Consider the following 26,228-nt stretch of genomic DNA (forward strand, 5'->3'; position numbering starts at 1 on the left):
TTTCCTCACAGAAACCGAAGATAAGAGAAGACGAGATGAGTTTGGTCTGTTTGTAGTATGCATGTTGAAGGGGTGTGTCATCTACCGTCGTTCACATCCCACCATTAATTTCCGGAAGTCCTCAAAAAATTAGTGAACTCTTACTCACCTCATTTTGTTATAACATCTTTGGTCAAACAGACGTGAATCCCAGAATGCATTGTATGTCAACAAACATGGCTACACAGCTGGAATTAGCTTAGCTCATCATAATCAGTACAACCTTCAAAGAAGTATTTTACACACATAATATGTGCACATTACAATCTGTGCATGAATCGGAATGCATGAGTTGTCACCTAGAATTGAAAACATGTGAATAAAATCGTAAATACACAAATAATTACCACACAAAACATTTTCTGATAGTGATTTATTGATACAAGTGGCGCGTGCCGGCAGTCAACCACGTAACCTCCCACTCTGCGCCATTCAGTGTTGTTGTTTATGTATGTAGCTAGTGAGCTAAGCTGTAGCATTAACAATGTCTTTCAAAAGGAGACAACTCACAAATGTGGAAATTCTGGAGATTTTTTTCAATTCTGACAATGAGTCTGAGTATGAAAGTCAGGAATCAGATTCTGACAGTGACAGTGAGGAGCTGCCCCTCAACCTTGTAGCCATTGAGAACCCTGAATCTGAATTTCCCTTGTCAACTGAGGAAGTACCAGGTCCCTTTGAAGATGCTGGTGGTGATGGAGGCAGACCGACAGTGGATGAAGTACAGGAGTTCTGTGGTAGCTGGAAGGCCACCAGTCATTTCACCCCACCTGGCCCTGCTGTCTGCTTTGACGAGTCCCAGTCTGGAGTGCAACGCCCCTTGCCATTTCCAACTGAGGCAGAGTGCTTCAAGTTGTTTCTGACAGAGGAGCTGGTGGGAGAGATAGTTGAGACCAATCGCTATGCCTTAGAGCTACAGGAGAAGAGAGAGCCAGGAGTGAGGGGAAAACTCGCTAAATGGGTGACAACCACAATTAGTGAAATGTATACCTTCCTGGTGACAGTCCTTCTCATGGGAATAGTAAAGAAGAACTCCCTAAGAGAATACTGGAGCACAGATCCTATGTTTGCAACTCCCTTCTTTGCCTCCCTCTTTTCCCAAGATCGCTTCCTAGTTCTGCTGCGATGCCTGCATTTTGTCAACAATGCTACTGCCATCCTAAGTGACCCGTTATACAAAATAAGAAATGTTCTTATCAGCCTGACATCAGCATTTGGTTGGGTCTTTGTGCCATACAAGGACCTATGCATTGATGAGTCCCTGATGTTATGGAAAGGTAGGCTGGCGTTCCGTCAATATATTCCCTCCAAAAGGCACAGGTTTGGAGTCAAGTTCTTTGTCATGTGCGACGTGAAGACAGGATTTGTCCAGGATATTATAGTTTACACAGGGTCCACCACTGACATCAAACATTATGAGGGGCTTGGGGTGTCAGGGTCCGTGGTGATGACCATGCTGGCTCCTCATCTCGGCAAGGGACACACTTTGTACGTGGACAATTGGTACAGCAGTCCCACACTCTTCCAGCATCTGCTCTCCAACAGCACAGGGGCCTGTGGCACAGTCAGGTCGAACCGGAAGGGGATGCCAGGAGAACGGTCAACAGCTGGCAGTAAAGTGGCATGACAAGCGAGACGTCCATGTCCTCTCCACTGTCCATACAGCAACCATGTCGGCCACAGGGAAGGTGGACCACCTGACCGGAGAGAGAAAGATCAAACCAGATTGTGTGCTTGATTATAACCTCAAAATGGGGGCCGTGGATAAGGCAGACATGATAAACAGCTTTGTGGAATGCACACGGAAAACGAACAAGTGGTATATGAAGATATTTTTCCATCTGATCGACACTGCTGTCCTCAACGGCAGCATAGTTCACCGCCAACTAACAACTAACAGTTCATCGCCAACGTCCTGCTGTAGACAATCCCCTACGCCTCACTGCACGACATTTTCCCTGCAAAGTCCCTCAAACTGCTTCTCAAGGTAGTCGCACACGGAGGCATTGCAAAGTCTGCCTGTCTGGCGCCAGGAGAAGTAAGCAGAGGAAGATGATAAAATACATGTGTCTAGCTTGTGATACACCTCTATGTATTTCACCATGCTTTGAGGAGTATCACATGCTCAAGCATTATTGAGCACATCTGCAGCAATAGGTGACTGACTGACCTGACATGTGACTTGACAGGTGACCAGCCATGATACTATGCCTTAGAGATGGGGGTGGAAATGCAGTTGTTGTTCAGTCACTGCATGGATATTAAATATGGGTTATGCATATTCAGTTTTTTGTCCTCTAGTAAAACAAGTTGTTGAACCAACTACCAGTACTGCAATAAAATAGATGAATATTACATATTGGCATGTGTTTTCTTGCTGTGTTTTCATCCAGTACAACTGTTAAGGAGTGTACGTTAGCATACAAAAGCTGTCCTCATTCTTCAGCTCCAAAGATGTCCAGCTCCAGTTATGATATTGGCAAATAATGTTTCTGGTTTCTGAAAGTACAGAATAAAGAGGAATTATTCATTAGAATAAAATATAAGGATATAGCAATAAAACAATACTACAAAGAAGTAACATAATAAACACTGCTATAAAAAAATTGTTTATTGCATTGACAAAATCACAGATTTGAGTTATAACAGTAAGAAACTAACTTTTGAGCTCCACAAGGGGGCAAGGCAGGGCAGAACAGAGCTATGCTGAATAGACCAAATAAACAAACCATGGTCATATTTTTTATTTATTTAACTAGGCAAGTAATTTAAGAACAAATTATTATTTACAATGATGGCCTACACCGGCCCAACTCGGACAACGCTGGGCCAATTGTGCGCTGCACTATGGGACTCCCAATCACAGCCAGTTGTGATACAGCCTGGATTTGAACCAGGGTGTCTGTAGTGCCATAGACCGCTGCGCCACTTGGGAGTCATAAGGCCAGGGTAGCTTCAAAATACAACACAAGCTAATAGTTTTCTGACGCAACTAGCATTGTTTTACAGAGCTAATAGAATAATGTAGCTAGGTAAGCATGACTGACAATAACACCATAAAGGTTATAAAATGTGTAACGTTACCTCACGTGTCCGCAGTTATAAGGAATATATTATGATCTACAGCTACAGCAGAAACGGCATACGGAAACTATTATTATAACTATTATAACGTAATAAGGCACTTACTTTGATGGAAACGCAGCCTTAATTTGAACCAGGGAGTCTGTAGTGACACCTCTAGTACTGATGTGCTGTGCCTTTGACCGCTGCACCACTTGAGAGTCATAAGGCCATGGTAGCTTCAAAATGCAACACAAGATAATACTTCTCTGACGCATTTAGCGTTGTTTTACAGAGCTAATAGAAGAATGTGGCTACATAAGCACGATTGACTATAACACCATAAAGGTTATAAAATGAGTAACGTTACCTCACGTGTCCGCAGTGATAAAGAATATACACAAATATATTATGCTCCATACATACAGTACGCTACAATAGAAATGTGGAATAGAAAATGTGAACACGTGTGCAGATCCTGTTCCGACCGGAGATGAGCAAATGTCTGCAGACGTGAACTGCACAAACAATTGGGAAGTGCTTGGGGAATTTTGTCCGTGTCAGAAATGTCCCAAAAATGTAATTATCCGCAAAAGTAAAAATGACTATTTTTATGTGAATGAATGAGGAGGCGGAACACACCTAAATTCAAACTGTTTTTAGAAAATAAAAACTTGTTTGAAAATCATTTGAAATTGAAGTTAAAACAACCTATAAATATAAACAGGCTGCGTGCTTTAGTTTGAGGGCAGCGCGGATAAAATGTACTGTTACGTATCAATCACATTCTGGAATGGAGAGAACATTCTAACATCACGTGCATAAAAAAAACTCACGCTGGGGCGACCGTTAGAGATATTTGGAACTCACACATGAAAGGGTTAAACTAGTGAGGAAGATATGGGTCTCCAGCTTCAGTGATTTTTGCAGTTCGTTCCAGTCATTGGCATCAGAGAACTGGAAGGAAAGGCGGCCAAAACAGGAATTGGCTTTGGGGGTGACCAGTGAGATATACCTGCTGGAGCGCGTGCTACGGGTGGGTGTTGCTATGGTGACCAGTGAGCTGAGCTAAGGAGAGGCTTTACCTAGCAGAGACTTGTTGACTTTATGAAGAAATGTAAAAAGCATACATTTGTGACATCAATATTAACATAATTTTTTTAATGATTCAATACAAGAGAGAGAGTATAGTAGACAGTTGCTGTCAAAAAGTGATGTATGTGTTTTTCTGGTTGACCTCTGGATGTTTTCAGGATATTTACTGTGTCATTAGGTAACCTTACCCTAGGTGGTAAGGGTAGGTAACAACACATCGCAACGCTGATCCTTAACACAGGGGCCTCTCAATGGTGCGTGCTCAGCACCCTCCTGTACACCCTGTTCACTCATGACTGCACGGCCAGGCACGACTCCAACACCATCATTAAATTTGACGATGACACAACAGTGGTAGGCCTGATCACCAAAAACAATGAGACAGCCTATCGGGAGGAGGTCAGAGAGCTGGCCGTGTGGTGCCAGGACAACAACCTCTCCCGCAACGTGATCAAGACAAAGGAGATGATTGTGGACTACAGGAAAAAGAGGACCGAGTGTAACAGTATAACTTTACACTGTCCCTCGCCCATACCCGGGCACGAACCAGGGACCCTCTGCACACATCAACAACAGCCACCGACGAAGCATCATTACCCATCGCTCCACAAAAGCCGCGGCCCTTGCAGAGCAAGGGGAACCACTACTTCAAGGTCTCAGAGCAAGTGACGTCACCGATTGAAACGCTATTTAGTGCGCACCACCGCTAACTAGCTAGCTATTTCACATCCGTTACACGAGCACGCCCCCATTCTCATCGACAGTGCTGGAGTGGAGCAGGTTGAGAGCCTCAGGTTCCTTGGTGTCCACATCACCAACAAACTAACATGGTCCAAGCACACCATGACAGACGTGACCTGTTCCCCCCCCCAGGAGACTGAAAAGATTTGGCATGGTTCCTCAGATCCTCAAAAGGTTCTACAGCTGCACCATCGAGAGCATCACTACCTGGTATGGAAACTATTCGGCCTCCGACTGTAAGGCACAACAGAGGGTAGTGCGAACGGCCCAGTACATCACTGGGGCCAAGCTTCCTGCCATCCAGGACCTCTATACCAGGGGGTGTTAGAGGAAGGGCCTGAAAACTGTCAAAGACTCCAGCCACCCTAATCATAGACTGTTCTCTCTGCTACCACACGGCAAGCGGTACCGGAGCACCAAGTCTAGGTCCAAAAGGCTTCTAAACAGCTTCTACCCCCAAGCCATAAGACTCCTGAACATGTAGTCAAATGGCTACCCAGACTATTCACATTGCCCCCCACTCCCCTCTCCACACCACTGCTACTCTCTGTTGTCATCTATGCATAGTCACTTTAATTAACTCTCCCTACATTTACATACTACCTCAACTAACCAGTGCCCCCGCACACTCACTCTGTACCGACACCCCCTGTATGTATTGTTTTTTTACTGCTCCTCTTTAATTACTTGTTACTTTTATCTCTTATTCTTATCCATATTTTTTTAAACTGCACTGTCGGTTAGGGGCTTGTAAGTAAGCAATTTCACTGTAAGGTCTACACATATTGTATTCGGGGCATTTGACTAATACAACTTGATTTGATAGAGCAAATGTTTTTTAGAAGTAAAAATGTGTTTGAAGTTTGTACTTGTTGACCTCTTTAAACCAGTACTACTTGTTTATTTGAGAGTGAGGCACATATACATTAAGAGTTTGAACTTGTTGAACTTTAAAAATGTGTTTGAAGTTAAACATGTTTTGAAGTGAAAACTAATTTCCGGGGTGGACTTTGTTTGAACTTTTGAACAGTTCAAACAGTTGTGAAGTTTTGTAGTGAGCTTGTGAACCCTTGTAGAATGAACAGGGAAAATGTATTTCCGGGTAGGTGCCCGAGTATAAATAAGTCTTATGCTTGTCCTGTGAACACTACGACTGAGAATAAACCTCAAGAGAGTTTAACCACTCTAAAGAAAACATGTTTCCTAGCAGGGCTGGGCGGAATATACCGTATGTTATGATATACCGGTATTAATGCAGGGACCGGGTTTTTACTTTACCTTATATAGCGGTATTTGAATGTTTGGTTTGTTAAATATGATACGCCATGTGTAATGTCAATGTATATAGTTTACTTCGCTACTTGAGTCATCACTCTCCGCTTTCTCTCTGTGCCACTTTCCACACAGATTTAGCCACGCCCCCTGTCACTCAAGGAGAGCATTTGACGTTCTTCCACCTCGAGACACATTTGCTTTCAGTCCTGCATTGTCAGTGTAGCACTTGCAACAATGTTGATGACAACAATGCTGTTTTGCTTTGCTTCTTGATATAAATCCACTAGCAATCTATAATGACACTATTAGTTGGTGTTTCTTACATCAGAAAACAACAAGTTTGTATTTTCTTAGCAAGTTACCCTAAATCTTGTGAAACGCTAATTGTCGATAATGCTAATAGCTAGCTAGCAAATACATGTACTGAGTAAGAGAACGTAGGTAGCTAATACAGCCTGATAATACCAGTGATGGTGTAGACCTAAATCAGCATTTTTTGTGTAACTATCTTCTAAATCAAAGAGGAATTGTGCAAAGAAAAAATATGTTAGCTACAGGAAGTAGCTAAAAGAAAACATGCAATGTAGCCAAAGTTTATATGGGTCCCTTAGGAAACACTTATCAGCACTTTAGTTCTTACCCTGGCACAATAACTCCTCCCTGGCATTTTAATTCGTTTTCATCTCAAACAACACTGTATTTAAAGTGCCCACTATTATATTCTAACTATAGAATTAGAATAGTCATTCTATTTCCATGATTCCAACAGTTTTGCTCTAATTCGCACGTCAAATCGCAATCCCCACAATAAAAAGTCCTAGATGATTTGCCCATATCGTGCAGCCCTAGGTGGCAGTGTGGAAATGATCTCAATTGAGCAGTGTACTTAAGTCGTTTTTTTTTTTGTATCTGTACTTTAATTTTTCTATTTTTATTTTTGACAACTTTTACTTTTACTTCACTACATTCCTAAAGAAAATATTACTTTTTACTCCATACATTTTCCCTGACACCTAAAAGTACTCGTTACATTTTGACCTCGTTACATTTGTGTGCCCCTGGCTACCCATAAATTAAAAAAAACAAGAAAATGGTGCCATCTAGTTTGCTTAATATAAGGAATTCGAAATTATTTATACTTTTACTTTTGATACTTAAGTACATTTGATCAATTACATGTACTTTTGATACTTAAGTATATTTCAAACCAAATACTTTTAGACTTTTACTTGGGTGATATTCTATTAACTTGTATCTTTACTTTGACTCAAGTATGACAACTGGGAACTTTTTCCACCACTGCAATTGAGTGCAGGAAATGCAGAAATGATAAAAGAGCTCAAATTTGTTTTGGTTGAAGTTGAATTGAACAGTATAAAACAATCAGAATGGAGAAAAACTCATTTATATCACTTAGATATCACTTAGAATATAAGTGTCAAATACCATCATACTGTCCAATTTAAAAAAAATATTGTGATATAATATTTTGGCCATATGGCCCAGCCCTATTTCCTATACCAACACTATGTGTAGAGCGTTGGACTAGTAACCAGAAGGTTACAAGTTCAAATCCCCGAGCTGACAAGGTACATATCTGTCATTCTGCCCCTGAACAGGCAGTTGACCCACTGTTCCTAAGCCGTCATTGAAAATAAGAATTTGTTCTTAATAACTGACTTGCCTAGTTAAATGAAGGTAAAATAAAAAAATATATATTGTGTCCATGTCTGGGTCACAATGACAATGGTGTGATAGATATGAGTGACAGGGTTACATTTTCCAACCGGACGATCCAACAGTGAAGATTTTCACACACAGCTGCCTAAGCACCCCTTTTCTGCCCCAAAACTGGAGTTTTTCTCCTGCGTTTCGCATGGGAGTGGCTTAAGATAAGACTTGCTCTATGTCAGATAGAAGGGGCGCTGAGTGGAACCTCCCTGCCTGTGTACACGTTGTTGAATTGTATTGTATTGTTGTATGTTTTAATTCTGTAATGTATGGATTGTTGCTGCATTCTTGGCCAGGTCTCCATTGAAAAGGATACTATGGGTCTCAATGGGCTTTGCCTGGTTAAATAAAATGTCATTAAAAAAATGCAGCATTCAAACAATTCCATTACAGCTAAACAATGGATATGTAGCGTTTTGCAAAAAAACTAACTTTCATACACATCTAAAATCTTAGAACAGTAATATTTTACACACACATGAAGGTACCCACCCATAAGCAATAATTTCTGATTAAAAAAACACAGATGTAAATTTGGGGGGGATTTATGGCGTGTTCATGTGTTAGTCGGAACTAAGAAACTCTGACATTTCCGACTTGCTAACTGGTTGAACGCAGCTAACACAGTTAGCAAATCGGAAATGTCAGAGTTTCCTATTCCGACTAGCACGTTAACGTGACAAACTCTTCAGATATAGCTCATAAGAGGAGGCTGGTGGGAGAAGCTATAGGAAGACGTGCTCATTGTGTGGCCGATGTGAAATGGCTAGCTAGTTAGCGGTGGTGCGTGCTAATAGTGTTTCAGTCGGTGATGTCACTCGCTCTGAGACCTAGAAGTAGTTGCTCTGCAAGGGCCGTGGCTTTTGTGGCGCGATGGGTAACGATGCTTCGTGAGTGACTGTGGTTGATGTGTGCAGATGGTCCCTGGTTCGAGCCCAGTTTGGGGTGAGGAGAGGAACGGAAGCTATACTGTTACAATTGCAATGGAATAAATTGAACGGCGACAAACATGTGGATTCATATGTTTGATACCTTTCCACAAATTCCATTCCAGACATTACAATGAGCTCGTCCAACCAGCCTCCACTGTAGTCCATGGTAGTTTATAAATGGTTAAAACATTTCTGATGGGTTTCAAAGACCATGATTAAACGTTCTATGTATTAACAAAATTCATGATCATTTATTTTTATGAGAATGTATTACAATAGGCTTGTCATGGTCTTAGGTCTATTTTCAGTTTATTGCATTTTTTGTTTTTGGTCACCTAGATCTAGGCCTATAGATGACGGGTCAACATTCATTAGAAATAGAAATGCTGCTTTCCATCGTTGAATGAGATAATGCTCAAAAAAAGATTTTCAGTTATTAAAATATCAAAAATATTTTCCTTAATGAGTCGGGGTTTGATAAATGTGGTTTAACTTCAACGTTCATATTAAACTTCAACGTTCATAATATTCACATTCATTGAAAATATGATGAGTAAAATGTGATTCCCCTAATGCCCATCACTTCAGTAGGTCAACAGGTGTCCGACCAGTCTATTGGTTAAGAGCCAGACGATGGTAAACCGTGTCTGTAAAAGGGCGTATTCGTTTTGCATGGCCCGGTGCACTTGGTAATAGGATATTTTTCTTTAGGACCAATGGAATGATCTAAAATATGCGAAATCCGCCAACCCAGGGTACCAGGCCATGCAAAACGAACACATTTATTTCTGTCAGTTCTTTGCGGCGGTTCTCATTGGCAGCTGTGATAGTGTATATGCATCAGATACATGATTTTCCTAAATCCACTTGGTCAGATCAGTCAGTACAAATAAATGCTATTTTAGACATAGGCCTAACAGTTTACATTCAATATTTCAATTAAAAGTTAGATTTATTTAGCTCGTTAATTTGTAAGGAACCAGTCATGTTTTTCTCCCCAAGCGTTTTGAATCGTCACACAGGGTGCTTCTCCACAATATGGTGAGTAGGCCAGTTGCTATAAGATTGCGGTTGATATTTGATATGTCGGCTAGAACCGTTTCATTTGGATGAAGGGACAATTTTAATGACGTATGGGGATAATAGATCATTCGATTCTCATTATGTTTTTGTAACTTTTTCATAATCCTACACGAGCTCCACGGTATAGCCTATTTAGACTATTACCTGCGTATCATGTCTACCTAGCCTAGTGTATGATCAATTGCTAAATCAGCCTAGACTACTTCATGAAAGATGAATGTAGTAGGCCTACCTTGCAATGAATAAGACACAATTATAACTCTATTATAATAATGTAACACTATTATAATATTAGTTAGGCCTATCCTATTTATCTAAAATCATTTTCTGATATTTCTAATTTTGTTAAATCTAGCTGCTAGTGTCTGGGGTCATGTAAAGGAGAACAGGTGCAACAACCAGACATAACAATGATAGACCAGGTAAACACATAGGAAACATAAATCAACATTTGTGCTCTTCTCATTGTCAACAGATACACATCAATGAATGCCGCTCTAGAATTAAACTGAGACGCATAAAATGAAAAACGCTTAAACGTCTCGGAAATGATTAGAGAAGAAGGGAGAGATCTTCAGTCTGAAAGCTTGAAAGAGAAGTTTGATTTCCACGCCAGCCTCGCAGTCCGCTAGCCCTCGCTCTGCAACTTTTGTCCAATCGGAGCCCTTCAGAGGTTTCCGGTCGACATTACTGTCCAATCACACCGCTTCCAGTGTTTTTTCCATATCAGCGCAGTGAAACAGAGTAGAAGCAAGGCAGGCCAGCTATCTGATTTCTGATATCCATTTGTCTGTAATGATGGGAATGTCCATCTGTTGTGTGGTGATTTTAGGTTGGCTGCCACCAAAGGGATAAAGATCCCACAAAAAGATTTCCTGAAAGTCAATGTCCAACGAACATGGTAAGAGAGGGTTTGCCTTTGCCTGTTAGTCATTGAAAAACTTTTGCTTTCGTGTAAAGCTATCATTAGTGTTCTACAATTGAAAACATATATGAATATAGGGCACGGTTACATTTTGTTTTTAATCATTCCTTTCTGAGCCCTGTGCTATAGCAGTCTACACTGATGCCATCATGCCATTTCCCATTTGTTGTGCATCTACAGTAATGACATCATGGACTATGTGCTGGTGCGAGTCCCGCCCCCTCTGCCGGGATTGCCCCGCCCCCGTTTCTCCCTCTACCTCTCCTCCCAGCTCCAATATGGTGTCATCATCGTCTACCACCGCCAGTGTGGGATGCTCCTGGGTAAGAGTGAGGGGAAAGGGGAAGGAGAGGGGGAGTGAGTAGGAAAAGAGAAGGTTGGAGAGAGGGATTATGCATGTAGGGGAGAATAGAAGGTGTGGAAAAGACAGTAGTGTGACAGTAGAGTTATGACCTCTGACCTGTAGGGTGACAGGAGAGTTATGACCTCTGACCTGTAGTGTGACATAAGAGTTATGACCTCTGACCTGTAGTGTGACAGGAGAGTTATGACCTCTGACCTGTAGGGTGATAGGAGAGTTATGACCTCTGACCTATAGGGTGACAGGAGAGTTATGACCTCTGACCTGTAGTGTGACAGAAGAATTATGACCTCTGACCTGTAGGGTGACAGGAGAGTTATGACCTCTGACTTGTAGGGTAACAGGAGAGTTATGACCCCGGACCTGTAGGGTGACAGGAGAGTTATGACCTCTGACCTGTAGTGTGTGTGTTTCCAGAGGAGATCCAGCACATTCTGGACAGACTAGCCAAGACCAGAACCGCCCAGAAGATCGATGTGGATGAGTCTGATAGGTGGGTACAACAAAGCCAGTTTCTCAAGTCTCATGTTCTTCCTGGTGGAGAGAGAGGCATCTGGCGAGTCCACTGACACAAATGGCTGCCATGAATTAGGATCTCTCTCTCTCACGCAGACACACTCTTTCTCTCCCTGACGTGTTGTCTCTCCTGGAGGAAAGTGAGTGGGCAGCGAACCCCTTCTTTGGAGAAATACATTCTGGGTACACCATGCCCAGCCCTAACACACTAATACAGGTACATCGGACAGTGTCTCAAATGACTGTGTGTGTGTGTGTGTGTGTGTTCTATTGACACATCTTGTCTTTCTCTAATCTCTTGTTCCTCTTGTCTGTCAGCTGGGTGGAGAGTTTAGGAGAGAAGCCACTCCTGAGCGCCCCCTGCTTCTGAGTCCAGGTACTCCCCCTCAGGACGGTGAGAGAGGAGGGTGGGGGAGTTTACTACATTAAGGGGAGTGGAGAAAAGGAAGAGTGGTCATGAGTTAAATGGTAATCCATTGTGTTTCCTTTATTGTTGTTTATGGTTTTATCCCTCGTTCATTCCCAGGTATCACAGCGTCTCCAGACTCCATCACTCTGATAGAGACTGAACCCGTCACCATCCCCTCAGCAGAGGTACGCCTGTCAATCAGAACAGCTGTCAATCAAACTAACTTTCCAATCAAACCATCTCTCTCTATTCCTAACTCTCTCGCTGGCAGTTTGAAGGGGCGGAGCTCACTGAGGTCACACATCAAAACATGGGGATGATTGACTTGCTAATGGACCAATTAGATCACTTCCCAGAGGGTGAGTGACAGGTAAATGATCCTCTGTCCCTGCCCCCTATACACAGGGCAGAGTTAAAAATGAGTATGTGTTTCAGGAGAGATGGAGGCAGAGCGAGAGAGGGGCCCAGAGAGAGAAGAGAGGGAGAGAGAAGGAGAATCTGTGGGAGAAGGGGACTTGGAGAGAGAGGGAGAAAGTGAACAAGAAGTAGAAAGAGCAGAAGCGATAGAGAGGAGGAGAGATGTCATTGGATCCCTTATTGGGTAGGTTAATATAAACTGACACAGACACACACACTCACTCACACACACACAGTAACTTTGGTTCCCGCTGTCTCCTCTGTCAGACTGCCGTATACCACCCTATCCAGCGAGGACCCCACTGTGCTGCCTGGCGAGGAGACAGAGCTGCCCATGGAGATGCCTGCCGCACTCGCAGAGGAGAGGACACCAGTGTCTGTCCCTCTGCCCCCTTCCACACCCAGTGAACCAGAGGAGCGAGGGATGGCTAGAGAGAGGGGGAGATGGAGAGATAGCCCCACCCTACAGGATGTTACTCCCCCAGTGAAGCAACCTCGTAGGAGGCAGCTGCTCTTCATCGACCAGGAAACACAGATATCCCAGGAGGCACTGCAGCAACAGATAGACAACACTCTCATACAGACCAGGCCCCTGGTACACCCCCACACACACACACACACATTTGGACTATACACTCAAAACTGTAATAATTAACAAAGTATTCATAAACAAGTCAATCAATTAGTGAAAGTGTGAGAGTAAGTAAGATGTGTGTGTGTTCCAGGTTGTAATCAATGGTCCCTCTAAGAGAACAGTGTCTCCAGTTGATCTCCTTGGTAACCCATGCACCAGTGAGTATTAACACTCATACTCTCTCTTTCTCACTGTTTAACAGCCTTCAATCAACACTGAGATAATGTTAGGTCTCCATTCCTCCTCAGCCCTCCCTCCAGAGCTGCTGTTGCCATGGAAACGGGTGGCGATCGTCGCAGCGCTCACTGGCTCCGCCCTGCTGGTAGGGAGGACAGAGACAGACTCTGAGTCAGAGAGAGAGAGGGATAAAGAGAGAGTGATGAAGACAAAGGAGGAAAAATCAGAGAGCAGAGAGCAGGAGGGAGAGCTCAGCTCAAAAGAGGTGAGGCGGGATCAAACTGTTTTTTAGGTGACTACACGTATGCACCTAATAACTGGACAATGATGATATCGACAATTATCCCTGTGTGTGTGTGTGTGTGTGTGTGTGTGTGTGTGTGTGTGTGTGTGTGTGTGTGTGTGTGTGTGTGTGTGTGTGTGTGTGTGTGTGTGTGTGTGTGTGTGTGTGTGTGTAGGTACCTAGAGAGTTGGCAGAGTCTGGCCTGTCCCAGCATGATGTTTCCAGTAAGATATTACAATACTGTAGTATCATTCCATAGATCATTCATATAAGGCTAAGGGACATGTGCTTGGTCATCTCGCCGACAGTACACCCTCTCCATCTCACGATAGATGTTAACTCTGTGTGTTCCTCCAGCTCGGTCTCCGCTGTCCATGGAGGTCTCTGATAGAGACATGTCCCGGGAGAACTCCCCCCTGGACACACCCGAGAGCAGAGGGTGAGAAAAGAGGGAGGAGAAGAGGGGAGGAAGAGAGTTGTATATTGTGTGCAACTGGTAGTTACATACAGTTGACACCTGATAATGTCATATTGTGTTGTGTTCAGGTCTCCTGTCCCCAGGTCTGTGTCCAAACTGAAGGACATTCCAGAGGAGGGCGAGGGACCGCTGGAGAGAGAGGCAGAGGACATACCTATGGCTGATTTATCAGCAGAGCTACTGGAGTAATAATCTAGCTATTATATCATCAAATTATAGTTATTTTATATTTTGTCTTCTGTTTTGTTTCTTCTTCTGTTTTATTTCTTCTTCTGTTTTTATTTCTTCTGTTTTATTTTTTCTGTTTTTATTTCTTCTTCTGTTTTATTTCTTCTTCTGTTTTATTTCTTCTTCTGTTTTTATTTCTTCTGTTTTATTTTTTCTGTTTTTATTTCTTCTTCTGTTTTTATTTCTTCTGTTTTGTTTCTTCTTCTGTTTTTATTTCTTCTTCTGTTTTATTTCTTCTTCTGTTTTATTTCTTCTGTTTTTATTTCTTCTTTTGTTTTTATTTCTTCTTCTGTTTTGTTTCTTCTTCTGTTTTTATTTCTTCTTCTGTTTTATGTCTCCTGTTTTGTTTCTTCTGTTTTTATTTCTTCTTCTGTTTTATTTCTTCTGTTTTATTTCTTCTTCTCCAGTTTTATTTCTTCTTTTGTTTTTATTTCTTCTTCTGTTTTGTTTCTTCTTCTGTTTTTATTTCTTCTTCTGTTTTATTTCTTCTTCTGTTTTATTTCTTCTGTTTTTATTTCTTCTTTTGTTTTTATTTCTTCTTCTGTTTTGTTTCTTCTTCTGTTTTTATTTCTTCTTTTGTTTTTATTTCTTCTGTTTTGTTTCTTCTTCTGTTTTTATTTCTTCTTCTGTTTTTATTTCTTCTTCTGTTTTATTTATTCTGTTTTGTTTCTTCTTCTGTTTTTATTTCTTCTTCTGTTTTTATTTCTTATTCTGTTTTGTTTCTTCTTCTGTTTTTATTTCTTCTTCTGTTTTATTTCTTCTGTTTTTATTTCTTCTTTTGTTTTTATTTCTTCTTCTGTTTTGTTTCTTCTTCTGTTTTTATTTCTTCTTCTGTTTTATGTCTCCTGTTTTGTTTCTTCTGTTTTTATTTCTTCTTCTGTTTTATTTCTTCTGTTTTTATTTCTTCTTTTGTTTTTATTTCTTCTTCTGTTTTGTTTCTTCTTCTGTTTTTATTTCTTCTTCTGTTTTATGTCTCCTGTTTTGTTTCTTCTGTTTTTATTTCTTCTTCTGTTTTATTTCTTCTGTTTTTATTTCTTCTTTTGTTTTTATTTCTTCTTCTGTTTTGTTTCTTCTTCTGTTTTTATTTCTTCTTCTGTTTTATGTCTCCTGTTTTATTTCTTCTTCTCCAGTTTTATTTCTTCTTCTGTTTTTATTTCTTCTTCTCCAGTTTTTATTTCTTCTTCTGTTTTATTTCTTCTTATTCTGTTTTATTTATTCTTCTTCTGTTTAATTTCTTCTTCTAAAAAACTCACTCCGCCTCTTTCTGTGTGTTTCTCTAGTGCAGTGACAGAGCCTCTTGAGGATCATGAAGGGGTGCTGTTCCACTCTCTGCTGCCCCCACTGGCCCAACGCAGTAGTGTCACGCACTCATTCTGGACCCTACTGGGTAAGACAATGCAGATGTGTGTGTGTGTGTGTGTGTGTTTGTGTGTATAACAGTCAGGTGTGTGTGTGTTCTCTACAGAGATGGTAACTGCCAGGAGACTCTGTGTGCAGCAGGATGAACCTTATGGTGACATCATAATTTCACCTGGACCCAACTATGAGGAGGGGAATGAGAGTGTGTAACACACACACACACACACACACACACACACACACACACACACACACACACACACACACACACACACACACACACTTTATTCAAAGATGACTTTCAAATAGACCTTACAAACAGATAGTTTGAGTCGGGTAACTAGAAGAGACAACAGTTGACCTGTTCCTCTTTGCTAATCGTATTTTAGGTGCTTCATTTGTGTGTGTTATTTAGCAGACACTCTTATCCAGAGCAGCTTACAGTATTAGGCGGACACATGTCTTGTGTTTTTGATCTTGCCCCCAGTGGGAATCAAACCCACAACCATGGTGTTGCAAATGCCATCCTCTACCAACTGAGACACACAGAACATTTTGTAAAGCTTAAAGTTTTTAAAGTTTTAAAGCAGGTTTTGCTTTGTTTTGTTTTTTTATATCAGTAGTCTCTTATTATATTATGTGACTAAAGACTGAATTTTATATTCAATATCACATTTCTCTTTTAAGCATTTTAAATGACTTTTCCACCATTTCTATTTCTGCAGTATTTTAGTCTATTCTTAGCCTGTGCTGACATATAAAGGACTCAGTGTGTTTGTGTTTCTGTGGTGTTTTTTAAAAACTTGTAACAGGTGTTTGTTTCTGTGAATAAACATGTCAAACTATTTCTCTGTGCTGTGTTTGTGTCTGACAGACCCAAGTCAAAATCTAAAGGGAGTTAAAAGTAGAATTATATGTACAATGAAATGTACTCATGATTAACCACAATTGGAAGAAAAACATTCAATCGAATGAATAATAGCTCATACAGACTATAGCACATGAGTTTTCACAAATAATCTCTTGTACTGTACACTGAGATAGCCTACCAGTAGTTAGACATTAACTCTACACATTTTATGCACTTTAAACGTTGGTACAATGCTGGATTAATAAGGACACGGGACACCACAGTGTTAGCTTCAGGAAGTTATTTAGTAAGATAAAACCAGATACAGTGTACAGAACATCACTGGTACTGCATTACGCCACGCTACACCTCCTTTTAGTGATAGAGAGGAAGAGACAACACACTTTAGAAATATGGTACAAATCTTAATAAATATATTTAGTGTTAGCTTTATGAATGTCTTTAGTAAGATAAGTACTGTAGTACAGCATGCTACCAACACCATAAAACCTGTACTTGTCTATTGTGTACATCTGTGTAAATCACTCAGAATTAATGGCTATAAAATCAAGGCGTGCCACAATCAAATAGAATACTTTTATAGATTATTTACATTGTTATAAATGTATGGATTACAACACTTCCCCACAGATTCAGGGGACATAGTCCTCAGAGTAACGTCATTAATAAAATAATGAAGAATGTAAAACTGTTCTATAGCATTCTGTTCAGGCTCTGACAGGACTGTGGGACTGGTACGTTTCCCAGCCTGAGGTTGCTCTCCTGGGCTGTAGCAGGGGATCTCTGACAATCTCTGGAGGGGGTATCAGCATATTGAGGACAGAGTGAGCTCTTCTCTGTGGCAGTGGAGAGAAGATAAGGATGGACAGAGTGATTATATCGCTGTTAGATACTGCATGCACATTTTTGAGTTGAGAGTTAAGAGAGGAAACTGAACTGTGATATATTGGATAACAATGTTGGATAACTTTTTTTGGAGCTGTGAGAAAAGCCACCTTTCTTATACCTGCCATATGATGCATCACTAGTATCACATGATTTTGGAATATAATCAGATGAATTGAGGAGATGACATGAATTGATGTTGCAACGTTTTCAAAACATTTCAAATGTTCACAGATCCCTTGAGGACTATGGTGTTTTGCCAGGTTACAGGACACTAGTATGGAGTCCACAGAAACACAAACCCCTGGGTAGAGGGACTCAGTGGATCTGTTTTTAAAGTCCACAGGTGGGTAAATATACCAGAGGACACTCCTAAACCACACCATTGCCTCTGTTTTTTTTATCACGTTCCAGTCCCCCCATTTATATGAACAGCATCGCGTGAAATGGAACTGTTAAATTATTTGCAATGTCTAAATCTTTCTTCTCTTAAGGAGTCTGTATGATGAATCAACACTCAAGGTGGGGACAGACATCCTATCTCAGTATGGAGCGCTGTTCACAATGCATGTCGAACTATCATTTCATCATGGCAACGTTTTTTCTTGTGACAGGTAGGCGTACAGTTGTTGCAGCATAGCCTATGCTACAGTAATATAAAGAGCGAATGCCCGTCTAATTTACCCATCTCCATCTGGCTTTCGGGGGTCACCTTGTTTTTTAATTTGAAAGATTATACTTTTTTTCAATTGCAGCTGCAGTTTTAAAACATCCTCTCAAACATCATTGCATTGTATCAGTGCACGCACGCGCGAGCACTCTCTCGCAGTCTTGTTCTCTCTATCAACTCCATTCAAATTGCATCCAAAATAGATCATCTTGTTCTAGATTGATATATAGCCCTATATATAGATGTCCTAGCCTACCTCTTTCAGGTAATACATTCAATGCAGTAATAGCCTTATATTTAGCTAATTAATAATGGGTTGTGCATAGTAAGAGTCTAATTTACAGTACGCACACACCTGTGCTCCGCTGACCTCTCCTTAAAAAACGCTCCTTAGCTCTTCCAATCCCATGCAGGAAAAACTAGACTAAAACTTGCCCAGCCTATTGCAGGCGCTCAGGCGGGTCCCCGCCTCTTGGCGCTTGTTGGAGTTCTCCCTCCGTCGATGTATAGATCCTTACTGTTCTGGTATCGCAGCCTAGTTAGAACAGTTGCTCAGTTCCTGCTATTGTGTTGTTCAGTATTTTTCCATCTCAGTTAAACCTCGTGATGACCACCCCTCTCCCTATCACAACTTTGTAAGATACAGCAAGTCACACCATGTACTCAATATTGTTACATACAAACACAAGGACAAAGCATCTGCTGGGCTGTTATCTACAGTTTTGCAACATGCAGGTCACACCATGTTACTCAGTTCTTGTCACACACAAACAGGCAAGTAGCAAGCAGTTGTTTAATCTCATAATGATGCTCCAGTGCACAAATGCAGACACCTCACACAACCAACATCAGATGATATTTAATCATATATATACTAATGGCTATAATGTAAAACACAGGATCCAACAATCCCCCTTTTGACACCCGCCAGGGTGTCACTCATTATCCTTTATTTCAGCAGTCCCAACATAGTAATATGTTAATAGCATTTCATGAAAATAACAAAAAGTTTATTAATAAAACATAATTATTATTATTTTTATTTATTTTTTTACAGAAAAACAGAAAAGAAAAATCAACCAAGAAAAAAGATAAATCAACAAGGTGTATGTGCTTTTGTCTCCCCCTTTTGACAAAAACAGGATAAGACTTTATTGTTTATTCACATGTAAGATGTAGGATAAAACTTTGGTCATGGAAAACAGAGTAAAGCAGAGCAAAGCATTATTATAAACCATCTGGTCCTCTCAGCTACTCCTATCCTGCACCAGGTGGGCACCATGCCACCCAGGGACTCCAAACCATGGGTCATCCTCAGTCAGTCCCATCCTCCCCTGAAAGCATGATTCAGTATCAGCATCTCCAACTGGAGCATCAAGCAAAGGCATCATGCCTGAAGCCTTCACCACATCTGTAACAGACTTCTTAAAACACGGTATGATGCAAGCAGCACAACACATCAATAATAAAAATACAAGAATTAGGGTCAGAAATCCAGTAACCACCATACCAGTGTACTTACCAAACCAGGCTCCCAACCAAGAGAACAGTCCAGACTCCTCCACCCCCACCATGGTCCTCATCTCAACAGATAGTGCATCAAGCCCATTAAGGGCCTTAGATATACTACCATCTGGACTGGTGTTATTAGGAATATACGTGCAACATTGTTCACCGAACATCTTGCAGACGCCCCCCTGACTGGCAAGAAGCATATCCAAAGCAAGTCTATTCTGTCTGGCAACCCTAGATGTGGCCTCCAGCTGTTCAGACATACCAGTGAGTGCATCACGGAGGTAATTCACAAAACGCTGTTGATCATAGTAGATATAATTAATCCATGCAGTCTGTCTTGCATCCACTATGGCTGGACCCACAATAGGTAGTAAGTGTCAGAGTCCATCATTCCTACCCAAGGCCTGAAACTCATGAGGAACCCCCACTGGCACCCCCAACAGGTTAGTGTGTATGTACATGGAGCACTACGTCTATGTCTCCCATGGGATGGAATGTTTTCAGGTCCCCTGGATACAGAGCCCAGCAGCTGCTCAGCAGTAACATCAACAATGGTCAGTGGAATTATCAAACTGGTCAGAGCACACGTACCTTGCCAGTATCCTCTAAGAATGGGTCTCAGCACTCTTTTGGGTCCACAGATCCACCACACATCAGCCAGACCACTAGTTTGGTTTAGGCCTGTAACTGGCCAAGTGGCATTAATGGTTATGTTACTGCTGCAATCAGCTTCAGGCAATCTCCCATAGTCCATGCCACTACCTGTACCCGTGATGCAACTGTAATTGCCCCCATATGCCTTAACACCCCAAGGGGCCCGATGAGGAGGTACTGTAGGAAACACAAGGCTCAAAGAGGAACAGAGAGTTGAATTGGGCTGAACCTGGTAAAAACCTCTCAGAATACACAACCACCCCTCTCCTTCTCCTATAGTAAATGGGTATAGCCAGAACAGGTCTAGCATGCAGTCCTTTCTTTTCAGGGTCTTAGCTGTTTACCTCATATAAGACAGCCACAAATTGTCCCTACCATCAAAACCAGTCTCAGTGCCTAATTGATCAATAGCTGAATATTCTAACATTAATTACCTGAATGGGATTTTTAACACAGTGGTGGTAGGTGGCAGGTTCGGTCCAGGGGTGGTAGAGGAGTGTGTCTGGCCCTGGTTCGTCTGGGACCTCTGGTTTTGGCAGCACCTTAATAGAAAACACACCCATCGTGTCTGTCCTGGTCCTTTATAGTCCGAGGGTGTAAGTGCCTGTATCAGAGAGCTTAATAGTTTTGATTGTTAGTAGGATTTCATCACCTTTACAGAGTTCAACAGTGCTCCCAGGTTTCCCCCATATCATGGAAAACCTATTCACCTTTGTGGGATCCCCTATGCTATAAGGATACCCTCTTCTCCAATCCCGGAACTGTCCCAAGTTGGTTATCATGTAATCCCCATACGGACACCCTCCCCCATTACACAGGTAATGTCACCCGTCTTTTGGCACTCCTGTACACAGGTGTTAAAACCAAACAAAAATATCTCAATTTCTTCCCTGCCCTGTTGGCTCAAAATATGTCCCAAAAACTTAACATGAGTCGACCATAATTAAAACTTATCCTAGCTAATTTTCACACCACGTTCATCAGAGAAAATATAATGACACTATAATGTAAATTTCACTGCCTTTTTGTATTAAATGACCTTAATATCAGTATTACAAATGACCCTAGATTCTCCATCCAAATGGCTTTCCAACGAGGCTGATCAGACCACAAAGGAAAGTCACAATGGAGGTCATAAGTCATACCACCCCCCCAAAGAAGTGTTTCTTACTATATTAAACAACATTCCTTTATCAAAAGATTTCACCTATTTAATTAAGACTCAGAAAATAAAAACTTCTAATATTTCAGATGTGAGTGTACCCCTTTAAGATATCTTGTCTCTGGGAACATGGAAATCCCCTTAACCCAAACGTTTACTACAAAAACAAAACCTAATAATTATGATAATCCCCTCAAACTCAAATAATTAGTCTTGATGTTTCATGTCTTATTCGTGTTTCTCCAAATTGTCTCCCCAAAATACTTCTTAAATACCCAGCCATTAGACACACACACAACTGTGATAAACGTACACTGTCCCTTTAACATAAATAACTCAGCCTGCAATCCATTCTGCGGGCCTTTCATTGTTCCCCATGATGAAAACAGATTCTAATGTTAGTATACCTTAACCTCCTGTTTAATTTCAATGGTGTTATCTGAACAATCAAACCAAAACCAATAACCGGGAAGTACTTGTGTAAATTAATTAAAAAGAACAAAATAAATCTACCTTATTTCTCAGCACTTGGTTAGAACACCACTCTCGTCTTACATCGACCACACCCGTCGCCCCGTACCTAGTGTATATCTTATCTATTACTCAGTGGCTCAATTAATGTTTAACGTAAGTATGTTCAGATGTTGATTATGTAATTCTACAATATTAGTATAGTTCAAACCTCATAATATAAATCTACACACAGAATTTTACGTTAATAGAGTTTAACACTTTTTCCAACAGTCATGCACACCCCCTCAATATTCTATGATATAACTCTGTGCAAACATCTCATCAGCAAGCCTGCGACTTTTTCAACTTTTTCAACATTCTCACCGGTACCAGCTCCAACTGAAATACCTAATGTACCACACTCGCTTGGTCCCCGACCTCATTCATACCGATATTAGTCCCCGACTAAATATCAAGCGTATTTCATGCACACGATTTGAGTCTCACAAATCTTCATTTATGCCAGTAAGCTTCAACTTACACCATACACACACAAATCTTCATTCATGCCAGTAAGCTTCAATTTACACCATACACACACAAATCTTCATTCACCCCAGCAAGCAGACCAGTGGGAGACGCAATGGCCCCGCCTTCTGTCCATTCTCTGTACAGCTTCTCACCCCGTCTCTTCCACTCTGTACTTTCTTTACCTCCATTCACTTCTAAAGTGGACTTCAGCGTTTTCAACACCTTTTCTATTTCCAACGACATTTTATGTACACAACAATACTGTCAACAACCTATGCCTTTACTCAAACCCAAGTGGTACCCTTTCCTTACGGCTAAATCAGCTCCCAATTAGGTCTAAAGTAAGAACTCAATTATGCACTGTGGGTCCCCTAGGGTATTAAGTAGTCTAGTGTCCCCGGGATTATCACCTTTACTTCAATACCAAATGTACAAAATAAAAAATACAATCACCCCATATGACTAACGTATCAACCGGATCACGTTTCTAGTACAACTTAATGCCTCACTCAAACTTGGTAGTCAGTGCGCCGACTTTACTCCCCGATGTACTTCACACACACCTATGCTTTGTCAGGACCTTAGAGAGACCCTCTCCTTAAGGCTAAATCGGTCTCAAGTCCAAGTAATCAATTTAATTATCCATCATAAACACTTAGCCCTGCCTAGTACATAGGTGACCTAAACTGGGATATGCTTAACACCCCGCCAGTCCTACAATCTAAGCTAGATGCCCTCAATCTCACACAAATCATCAAGGAACCCACCAGGTACAACCCTAACTCTGTAAACAAGGGCACCCTCATAGACGTCATCCTGACCAACTGGCCCTCCAAATACACCTCCGCTGTCTTCAACCAGGATCTCAGCGATCACTGCCTCATTGCCTGTATCCGCTACGGAGCCGCAGTCAAACGACCACCCCTCATCACTGTCAAACGCTCCCTAAAACACTTCTGTGAGCAGGCCTTTCTAATCGACCTGGCCCGGGTATCCTGGAAGGACATTGACCTCATCCAGTCAGTTGAGGATGCCTGGTCATTCTTTAAAAGTAACTTCCTCACCATTTTAGATAAGCATGCTCCGTTCAAAAAATGCAGAACTAAGAACAGATACAGTCCTTGGTTCACCCCAGACCTGACTGCCCTCGACCAGCACAAAAACATCCTGTGGCGGACTGCAATAGCATCGAATAGTCCCCGGGATATGCAACTGTTCAGGGAAGTCCGGAACCAATACACGCAGTCAGTCAGGAAAGCTAAGGCCAGCTTCTTCAGGCAGAAGTTTGCATCCTGTAGCTCCAACTCCAAAAAGTTCTGGGACACTGTGAAGTCCATGGAGAACAAGAGCACCTCCTCCCAGCTGCCCACTGTACTGAGGCTAGGTAACACGGTCACCACCGATAAATCCATGATTATCGAAAACTTCAATAAGCATTTCTCAACGGCTGGCCATGCCTTCCGCCTGGCTACTCCAACCTCGGCCAACAGCTCCGCCCCCGGCAGCTCCTCGCCCAAGCCTCTCCAGGTTCTCCTTTACCCAAATCCAGATAGCAGATGTTCTGAAAGAGCTGCAAAACCTGGACCCGTACAAATCAGCTGGGCTTGACAATCTGGACCCCCTATTTCTGAAACTTTCCGCCGCCATTGTCGCAACCCCTATTACCAGCCTGTTCAACCTCTCTTTCATATCGTCTGAGATCCCCAAGGATTGGAAAGCTGCCGCAGTCATCCCCCTCTTCAAAGGGGAGACACCCTGGACCCAAACTGTTACAGACCTATATCCATCCTGCCCTGCCTATCTAAGGTCTTCGAAAGCCAAGTCAACAAACAGGTCACTGACCATCTCGAATCCCACCGTACCTTCTCCGCTGTGCAATCTGGTTTCCGAGCCGGTCACGGGTGCACCTCAGCCACACTCAAGGTACTAAACGATATCATAACCGCCATCGATAAAAGACAGTACTGTGCAGCCGTCTTCATTGACCTTGCCAAGGCTTTCGACTCTGTCAATCACCATATTCTTATCGGCAGACTCAGTAGCCTCGGTTTTTCGGATGACTGCCTTGCCTGGTTCACCAATTACTTTGCAGACAGAGTTCAGTGTGTCAAATCGGAGGGCATGCTGTCCGGTCCTCTGGCAGTCTCTATGGGGGTGCCACAGGGTCCAATTCTCGGGCCGACTCTTTTCTCTGTATATATCAATGATGTTGCTCTTGCTGCGGGCGATTCCCTGATCCACCTCTACGCAGACGACACCATTCTATATACTTTCGGCCCGTCATTGGACACTGTGCTATCTAACCTCCAAACAAGCTTCAATGCCATACAACACTCCTTCCGTGGCCTCCAACTGCTCTTAAACGCTAGTAAAACCAAATGCATGCTTTTCAACCGATCGCTGCCTGCACCCGCATGCCCGACTAGCATCACCACCCTGGATGGTTCCGACCTTGAATATGTGGACATCTATAAGTACCTAGGTGTCTGGCTAGACTGCAAACTCTCCTTCCAGACTCATATCAAACATCTCCAATCGAAAATCAAATCAAGAGTCGGCTTTCTATTCCGCAACAAAGCCTCCTTCACTCACGCCGCCAAGCTTACCCTAGTAAAACTGACTATCCTACCGATCCTCGACTTCGGCGATGTCATCTACAAAATGGCTTCCAACACTCTACTCAGCAAACTGGATGCAGTCTATCACAGTGCCATCCGTTTTGTCACTAAAGCACCTTATACCACCCACCACTGCGACCTGTATGCTCTAGTCGGCTGGCCCTCGTTACATATTCGTCGCCAGACCCACTGGCTCCAGGTCATCTACAAGTCCATGCTAGGTAAAGCTCCGCCTTATCTCAGTTCACTGGTCACGATGGCAACACCCATCCGTAGCACGCGCTCCAGCAGGTGTATCTCACTGATCATCCCTAAAGCCAACACCTCATTTGGCCGCCTTTCGTTCCAGTACTCTGCTGCCTGTGACTGGAACGAATTGCAAAAATCGCTGAAGTTGGAGACTTTTATCTCCCTCACCAACTTCAAACATCAGCTATCGGAGCAGCTAACCGATCGCTGCTGCTGTACATAGTCTATTGGTAAATAGCCCACCCATTTTCACCTACCTCATCCCCATACTGTTTTCACTTATTTACTTTTCTGCTCTTTTGCACACCAATATCTCTACCTGTACATGACCATCTGATCATTTATCACTCCAGTGTTAATCTGCAAAATTGTAATTATTCGCCTACCTCCTCATGCCTTTTGCACAAATTGTATATAGACTCCCCCCTTTGTTTTCTACTGTGTTATTGACTTGTTAATTGTTTATTCCATGTGTAACTCTGTGTTGTCTGCTCACACTGCTATGCTTTATCTTGGCCAGGTCGCAGTTGCAAATGAGAACTTGTTCTCAACTAGCCTACCTGGTTAAATAAAGGTGAAATAAAAAATAAAAAAATAAAAATAGTACATCACATTCGCATCATATGGCTTTCCATTGGCACTTTGGTGGTCACTCGTTACCCACCACTCATACATGTAGTCCCAGACTATCCAGTCACACTTTGGTGGTCACTCGTTACCCACCACTCATACATGTAGTCCCAGACTATCCATTCACACTTTGGTGGTCACCCGTTACCCACCATTCATACATGTAGTAAGTGTTCTCTGTTACCACCTACCAGCCAGGCATACTAGTACATCCCATACACAATGCACCATTAAGTATTGTTGA

General features: G+C 42.1%; 1 protein-coding gene and 1 long non-coding RNA gene across 2 annotated transcripts; one reads left to right on the forward strand and one right to left on the reverse strand.

Moving 5' to 3' along the window:
- Window positions 1–395: 395 nt before the first annotated feature.
- LOC121840638 lies at window positions 396–3,625 on the reverse strand. The gene is made up of 3 exons (XR_006079754.1): window positions 3,229–3,625; window positions 2,210–2,538; window positions 396–1,736 (listed from the first exon to the last, which is right to left on the reverse strand). It is a non-coding gene; the product is annotated as an uncharacterized LOC121840638 (long non-coding RNA).
- A 6,063-nt stretch (window positions 3,626–9,688) lies between these two features.
- On the forward strand, window positions 9,689–16,024 carry LOC112247843 (meiotic recombination protein REC8 homolog). The gene is made up of 17 exons (XM_042305149.1): window positions 9,689–9,917; window positions 10,792–10,860; window positions 11,065–11,207; window positions 11,663–11,738; window positions 11,858–11,978; window positions 12,080–12,155; window positions 12,288–12,355; window positions 12,442–12,529; window positions 12,606–12,771; window positions 12,855–13,182; window positions 13,313–13,379; window positions 13,470–13,663; window positions 13,857–13,905; window positions 14,039–14,120; window positions 14,228–14,344; window positions 15,668–15,774; window positions 15,853–16,024. The coding sequence occupies exons 1-17, from the start codon at window positions 9,862–9,864 to the stop codon at window positions 15,954–15,956; spliced, it is 1,911 nt and encodes a 636-aa protein (XP_042161083.1). The 5' UTR covers window positions 9,689–9,861; the 3' UTR covers window positions 15,957–16,024.
- Window positions 16,025–26,228: the final 10,204 nt, after the last annotated feature.

The sequence above is a fragment of the Oncorhynchus tshawytscha genome, linkage group LG23, assembly GCF_018296145.1.
Source record: "Oncorhynchus tshawytscha isolate Ot180627B linkage group LG23, Otsh_v2.0, whole genome shotgun sequence".
In the NCBI taxonomy this organism is placed as follows: domain Eukaryota; kingdom Metazoa; phylum Chordata; class Actinopteri; order Salmoniformes; family Salmonidae; genus Oncorhynchus; species Oncorhynchus tshawytscha.

Bases quoted from the DNA above. Each gene is read 5' to 3' on its own strand.
- LOC112247843 (XM_042305149.1), top strand. From the start codon at position 9,862: ATGTTTTTCTCCCCAAGCGTTTTGAATCGTCACACAGGGTGCTTCTCC. The intron at 9,918-10,791 runs GTGAGTAGGCCA...TGGTGATTTTAG, and splicing joins GGGTGCTTCTCCACAATATG to GTTGGCTGCCACCAAAGGGA. The intron at 14,121-14,227 runs GTGAGAAAAGAG...TGTTGTGTTCAG, and splicing joins GACACACCCGAGAGCAGAGG to GTCTCCTGTCCCCAGGTCTG.